The sequence below is a fragment of the Euprymna scolopes genome, chromosome 6 (genome assembly GCF_053919585.1).
Source record: "Euprymna scolopes isolate OS-2025 chromosome 6, ASM5391958v1, whole genome shotgun sequence".
Classification (NCBI taxonomy): Eukaryota; Metazoa; Mollusca; class Cephalopoda; order Sepiida; family Sepiolidae; genus Euprymna; species Euprymna scolopes.
In genome coordinates, this window is record NC_136487.1 from 88,734,794 (window position 1) to 88,742,789 (window position 7,996).

Here is a 7,996-nt window from a genome sequence, read left to right on the forward strand (position 1 = left end):
AAATTCAAAAGACACGAAAATTTGCCATATAATATTTATTTTCGCATTTATTTCTTTAAAACAATAACGACTCATTATTATTTTCTTTAATTGGCCAACTATTTGCGTGTATTTTCCACAGTCGTATACTTTTTACATTCAAACAAACACCTAGCTTTTGTGTCTGGTTTTGTGTGTGTGTGTGTGTTTTTTTTTATTTTAAGTTTGAGCTTTATTTTCTTACTGCAATATAGTATTATGATATAATACCCTTACAACTCTATATCATTAGGGGCAATATTAACGTAAGCGTTGAATATAAAGTACAGATTTCAATATAAGTGTCCAGAAATATGTTAGCTAAGAACAGGCGAAGTAGGTGTAAGTGTCGATAAGTAGGAAAACAAATAAAGAACGAAGGAAAAAAGTTGAGAACATGAACGAGTGAAGAAGACGTGTGGATGCGCCATTATCACTGCATGTCTAGTAGAATTAGGTTGTGTTGGTGATCAGAGAGTTGGTTGGGAAAATATGCAAGAGTGTAGGTAACTAGAGACTTTCGTAGGTTATTTTTTATAAACAAATATTTGTATGTATTATTTGGATTCCTTAAATTACTGTTCTCATCTTTAATTTAATTTTTCACGACGTTTCAGTCGACGAAACCTCCGATCTTCTTCAGGTGTTTTCTTTTTTTTTTTTACTCTTGTTCACCCCTTAAAAAGCATATCGCTACTTGGGCGTAAGGGGCTACTATTTGGGGCCATGTCTAGGAAAGTTTAACAAGATATTTGTTTATGTTACATTTAAACTTCTGCATAACAGTACAGCCAGGGAAGCAGGAAGCAGGAAGGGAATTCCAAAGTCTATCTGTTCGAGGGAAGAAACTACTAGAATAGAAAGCTTTCTGTCACTTGGGACAACAACAGTGAAGGGGTGAGTTCTTATTGCTAAGCTGGTTTGTCAGGGATATGTACGTTGAGTGGGTACGAGTGAAACGAGTTAATCAAAACAGATTCCATTAAAATATTTGTAAAACAGGCAGGGGTGCAATATGGCGGTGATGAGACAGGGGCTGGAGCTTAGTTGATGAAGTGTGACTGATTAGATTGACAACTCTTTTTTGGATTTTATCTAAGAGGGAGAGACTAGTGGTAGATGCACTAGCCCAAATTTGGCAACAATACTCCATGCATGGGCGAATGGTGACCTTGTAAAGGAACAGGATACTCTCAGGCGTAAGTTGTCTTCTAGCTCGATAGAGGGAACCCACCTTCTTTGCAGCAGCCTTTACAATGTCCTCTATGTATTTGTTCCAGTTCATATTGCCCGCAAATGTTAGACCGATGAGTTTGTATTTTGTCCAATTCGTCGAACTCGGAAATATCGAACGGGACCTTTTATTTACTTCACGGGGGTAGGATACTTTTGTTCCGCCAGTCAACTAGATAGAGGTCCTAAGTACTTCGCAATTGTATTTTTCGGTCGCCAACACTGAGGGAATTGAACCTTCAACCTTCATGAGAATATCACTTTTACAATTGAAATTTTCCGAGTACTCTAACCACGGCACCACGGGTCCATACTTGCATGGTCTTAATTTATTGTTAAATTGGTCGTGGTGAAGATTACTGAAATTAACTCACTCGATACATAGATGTGGGGTGATTTAGCGTATTTAGATGTTCATTTAATCTATATAATAAATACACTAAGGCATTTTCATGTTCTTACATATGTTATCACCCTCCAACAATTTTGTAGATGGGATAGCCTGGTCGCCTTAGATGTAATGTAAAAAAGATAAATTTTAAATTAGATTTGATGTCACTGTTGTGTTGAATGTGAAACTCGAACTAAAATACATTTTCTTGGCTTTCGGGCTGTAGTATATTTCTGTCAAAAGTCGATTGTGGCGTCTGATTTCGCACCGGACGTCCATAAAAGTGAAATAAAATCATAAACTCCTAAAAGGATTTTGTAGGTAGACTCCTATAACTAAATATATTCTGAAACTATATTAATCAGAGTAGTTAACGTAATAGGTTTCTGTTTAAATAAAACTGGTAAAATAATATCGTGAGGTCCGCATTCGTGTCGGACACCCGTAGAATGCACGACAGCAATAATAAATGAAGGATACAGCTGTGGAATTTACACGCGTTCCGATAATAATAATAATAATAATAATAATAATAATAATAATAATAATAATAATAATAATAATGAAATTAATAATAATAATAATAATAATAATATATTTTATGAGCCTTCCATGAGTTAATTTTGCTGTATTTTCTGTATTTTTGCAGGCCCAGCGCCTTGGTTTCTCCGGACCTGTCTGTGGCCCGAAACCTACCGAAAAGCATGTTGTCAGTTTTACTGATGAACAGTTGAGAGCAGGAGAAGGAATCATTGGTCTCCAGGCTGGCACGAACAAATGCGCCAGTCAGATTGGTATGAAAATCGGTGGCGTCCGACATATCGCTGACATCAGGGCCGACGATCTTGACAAGACTGGTAACGCTGTTATCTCTTTGCAAGCTGGCACCAACAAATTCGCTAGCCAGAAGGGTATGTCCTTTGGCGCCGTACGACACGTTAGCGACATCCGTTGTGACGATATGGAGCAAAACGCCCAAGGTCACATCGGTCTGCAGAGTGGAACGAACCAGTGCGCCAGCCAGAAAGGCATGATGGGTTTTGGTGCAGTCCGCCACATCAGTGACATCAGAGCCGACGTCATGGACAAGGACGGACAGTCCGTTATTGGTCTCCAGGCTGGCAGCAACAAGGGTGCCAGCCAGAAAGGTATGGTCATCGGAGCCGTACGCCACGTGGCTGATATCCGAGCTGATGATCACGTGAGAGAAGCCGAGGGAGTGCTTAGCCTCCAGGCCGGTACCAATAAATTCGCTAGCCAGAAGGGAATGACATCATTCGGTGCTGTCCGCCACATTGCCGACATCAGGGCCGACGACATGGACAAACAGAGCGAAGGAAACCTCAGTCTGCAGGCCGGCACCAACAAATTCGCCAACCAGAGCGGTATGAGTTTTGGAGCTGTACGTCACGTCGCCGATATCAGATGTGATCAAATGTCCGAGGAGGGTAAAGCAGCCATCAGTTTGCAATACGGTAATCCTCATGGAGCCAACCAAAGCGGTATGAACATCGGTAAATCACGACATATTTGTGATTGAGGTCTCGTTTCATCGGTGGCTTGAAAAGTAATACCAAAAGAAAATGAAGTAATTTAAAGGAGGGGAAAAAAGAAAATAAACAACAACAAAAACAACGACAGAGCAAAGAATTAATACAAACGGCAGCCATAAGGGATAAAAACGAAGAAAAAATGCTACATGACGAAATAAATATGAACATTTTTTTAATTAACTTTGACGGAACGAGAAATTGGAACATTTTAAAAGCAACAAATAAACAAAACGAAATATCAGACTCTTGAAACTTTACCAACAACGAATTGACACAACGAACTGAGCTCTTGAACTCGTCATCCAAATGTAGGACTTCCATGAATGACCATTGTCCATGGCGAAAATTTCGGTCAACGAAGAAGGAAAAAAATAAACGGCACCATTCTCTATCCACCCACTTAGCGTCCTAATCCCAATTGATTACGTCAGTGTCTTTGAAACATTTAAACAAGAATAGTTCATGGGCTACATTATAACAACTATAAGAGACAAAAAGAAAAACTAAGGCATTTCGCAAGTTTTACAAAGGGGACATAACCCAATATAAATAGCGTCCCTATCAAATCGCTCTTTTGTTTTTGGTTTTATGCGATTTAAAACGACATTCAAGAAGGTGTTTTGTTTTTCTGTTGCTTCTGTTCTTACTTTTCTTTTGGTAAATAAAAAAGTTTAAAAGAATTATCAAAAGAGCTTAAGAAAATTATACATTTTTTTAAACCTGCACATAATGACAATGAAAAGAATAACTATATAAAGTTAAAAAAGGCAAAGTATAAAGCAATAAGAACCAATATATATATATATATATATATATATATATATATATATATATATATATATATATATATATATGGTCATAATTTTCTTGAGTCAAAAAGGCCTTCCATTTTTTCTCTCTCACTTCCAACCCCAATCCCAACCCTAATTTAAGTTTTCTATTCTTCCTGTGCCTTTGCAGAAACAACGGATTTTTAAGCCCTGTAGACACTTTTTTTTTTAAGAATTCTTCTGAATCGCTGCTATTTTTCTACTAAAGAGTCATTCTGCTTAAACTGTTAAATGTTATTAAAAGAAAAAAAAAACACAAATATTCACGGCAAGCTAAAAATCCAAAATTAAAAAAATGGAAGAACGGTTAATTTTTTTAAATGTTGGATTTCGATTCTTAAAAAAAAACTGCACAAAAAAACTAAAAAAAAAATCTACGCCAGCTATGTTTCGACGTCCAATAAAATCACCATTCAACAATGGTAGTGACTGTGTCCATTTTTTAACACACAGTGTCTTCGATATTTTATTTTTATATTTGTTATAACATAAAAATATACATTTGCAAAAAAAAAAGTGATATTTCCTTTTACAGTATAATTTTCAAATGAATAGTTTAATTTACAACAGGTCATGGCAAAAATCGAAAAGAAACGGGAAAGGAGAAATATTATGTAATGTATTATCCGTTTATATTTTTGTAGACGTCAAGGAGTTGGGAGAGAAAGGTGGACTACAATGAAGACACGTTTAATTTAATTCAAATATGATAGCATTGTGCAAACAAATTAAACGTTTGTTTTTATTCGTTACCTAACCAATGTTATTCACTCAGAAAATAGTATGAGCTAAATAAGGCTTAATGCGGTAGAAATATTTTCATTATTTGATAATGTGGTTAGATGGAGAAATTATATCTAATACAATGAGTCGGTGAAGATATTGTGGATTTGTTTCGTTAGTGTAAAATATAATTAAAAGTGTGGTTTAAACTCAACATGTTGGAAAAGGAGTTTAGTAATTGTATACTTTAATGGTTCTTATTTACTTATGTATACTTCTTTTTAATTTTGGTTTATTTATTTGTTGTTTGACGTGCATCATAGTACATCAGTTTCCAATGGTTTGTGTAAGACCTTTTACCTAAATTTCTGAAGGTAAAACTAAGAATTATACTTACTTTAATCATTTAGGCTCTTATCGTATTAGAAATAAAAACAAGGTCATGTGAAAAAAAACTCTTAAAACTGCCGTCATATTAAAATTTTATGAATTTAATCTTTTTTATTTAGAGAAAAAAAACTTGAAATTAGCTCTGTTTGATTTTAACATATTCCACTGAAAATTGAAAACAAATAAAATAATAATCGAAAAAATTCCAAAAAAATTGAAAAATATTTTTAAAAATTAAAAAAAAAATTTTTTTAAATAAAACACGGATGACATAGATGAGTTTTGGTATTCAGGGAAAGATAATTCCTCACACGCTTTCACACCCACACTTTTTCTTTTGTTTTTGTCGTTTCTTTTTTTTTTTTTTTTTTTTTTTGCTTTTCGCGATTGCACGGTACGCAATGAATTCACTCACACTCGATTTTCAACGAAACTTTATTTGTAAAAAAAAAAAATACATTAAAAATATTTTCTATTTCCATTTATTTTATTCAAAGCGTTTTAAAAAAATATTTTATCATTGCACTCTTTTTTATACAAATGCTGTGATCAGTTTATTTTTACTGTGACACCAAAAAAGGTAAATGGATTAAGTATTTAATAACGGCATTTAGTTATTGCTTGGATATGGATATGAAAACTAACCATAGACAACCATATCTTCTCGCGACTTTAAAAAGTTTTTTTTTTTAATTTAAGTCTCGAATTTTACTTTTTTAGTGTGTTCATTTTTTCATTTGAAATTCCTCGCTTCAAGATGGGTACCTATCCAGTTCATGGCTCAATCTTTGGTAACTTCGCACCGGCATCTTCCGGCAGGTTACGTAAACAACCGGAAAATGCCGAAGCTAAGATTGTCAGGCGATTAATTCAAAACAACAGAGAGAAAGGAGAGGATTTCGCATTGATATTTTATATTCTTGATTTAATGAATTTCACGCTTTCACTGAAACTTGTCTTCTGAAAGCTGATTGCATAATTGCTTCGGCATTTTTCGGCCGCTTCCGTAACTTGACGGAAGATTCCAGGGCGAAGCTGCCGGAGACTGGGTCATAAAATGGATAAGTACCAATATTTGTTTAAAAAGTAATAGATTCTTGCTTAATAATTAAAGAAAATGAATTATTTATTTATTTATTTATTATTATTATCATTATCATTATTATTATTATTATTATTATTATTATTATTATTATTATTATTAAAACCTAATGCTCTAAACTATTAATGAAACTCGCATAATATCTAGTTTACGTTCTTTCTAAAAACTAGATTCTATCACGTAAGAAAAATTTCAGAAAAATTCACAGATATTAATTTTAACGTGAAATTAAGATTTAACATCAGGTGGCTACCTTATCTAATAAAACTACGTCCTCTTGAGGGCATTTTCCTTTTAATTTTAACAAAGAAAAGAATTTAAGACAGCTTGTAGCAATAATGCAGACGAAATTCACATTGAGAACGAGCGAGAGAGAGAGAGAGAGAGAGAAAAGAAAGAGAGAGAGGCGGAAAATAAGAAATCACGAAAGGACGAAAGATGGGGATAATCAAGAGAGGACATAAAACCTGGGAAGTTATTGTTGGTGCAAACTCCATACATACAGCATCAACGCGTATTGAAAATAAACATAAAGCGATTTTTTTTATTATTATCAAGTACCAATGCCAGATGATGTACTTTTAAAATACCAATGCCAGATGATGTACTTTTAAAATCTTTTGTACGTTATTAATACTCAATAAATTGGTATTTATTCTTTAAAAAAAAATAGAGTTTAGTTATTCTTTATGGAATAATGGATTTGAAATATTTGTATGAATTCGAATGTTAGTGATTATTTAGATAACAATTCTGGGTAAGTATAGCAAATACGATTTTTATTTTATGCAGACATTTCATTTTTTGTTATTTATTTTCGACACTATGTTGCGTAGTGCTGTCGTCTGAGAAGATTATAATCTCATTATAAACTATTGCGGCGCAAAAACCTGTGAGTTTTAACGTCAATCGTCTTTGTCTTCAATCAAATTACAGATTATGAGTCTTATTTTTGGATGAAGGTTTTGTTCGCATGACAAACATACTCAGACATTTACACACACACACACACACACACACACACACACACACATATATATATATATATACACACACACACACACACACACACACACTCATGAGCAAAGTAAAATGGGCCAAACAAATTTTATACATTTTATTGCACTAAAAGCGATATTGAACAAAGAACAATCGAACAAGAAAACTTAAACGAGACTAATAACACAGAACAAGACATTTACTTTAATAAATGCTTAGTATGGCATCGCATTCCCTTTTGATTTCTTTAAAAGATCAACTCTTTTAGACATGCTCTCAACCAAATTGAAACACCGTGAAGAGGAGCTGCTATTCCATTCGCTTTGCACAGCTTTCCACAGTTTGTCATTGTTCGAAAAAGTTCTTCCAGCTAATGTATGAGATATTATGGACCAAATATTCTCGATTTGGTTTAATTCGGGGCTTTGACCTGGCCAAAACATCAAATTAATTGAATTATCAGGAAACGATTTTTTGTGACTTTAGCGGTGTGTGAAGGGACATCATCATGTTGAAAAATAATGTTCTGGGATATTCCCAGCTTCTGGGTACTTGGTCATTTTGGAATGCCTTAATCCTGCAATTCGGTTTTTATATCCTCGCCAAGATGCGATCTTACCATTTTTAGGATTCATTTTTCCACTCATTATAATATGCTGTAATAATAATGATCTGCAAAATAGAAATTTTCAGTTAAAATTAACAAAAATTCATGGAAAAATATTGAAAAATCGATTTTTTTTTCTTTCGCTCTTGG

General features: G+C 33.9%; 1 protein-coding gene across 1 annotated transcript in view; it reads left to right on the forward strand.

Annotated features, from left to right (window-relative positions):
* Window positions 1-4,447, forward strand: part of LOC145277768 (uncharacterized) — an 82,469-nt gene extending 78,022 nt beyond the window's left edge. Inside the window, exon 5 of the mRNA XM_080129513.1 lies at window positions 2,292-4,447. Coding sequence (XP_079985639.1) covers window positions 2,292-3,182 — 891 coding nt within the window. The 3' untranslated portion in view covers window positions 3,183-4,447. The remainder of the gene's footprint in view (window positions 1-2,291) is intronic.
* Window positions 4,448-7,996: the final 3,549 nt, after the last annotated feature.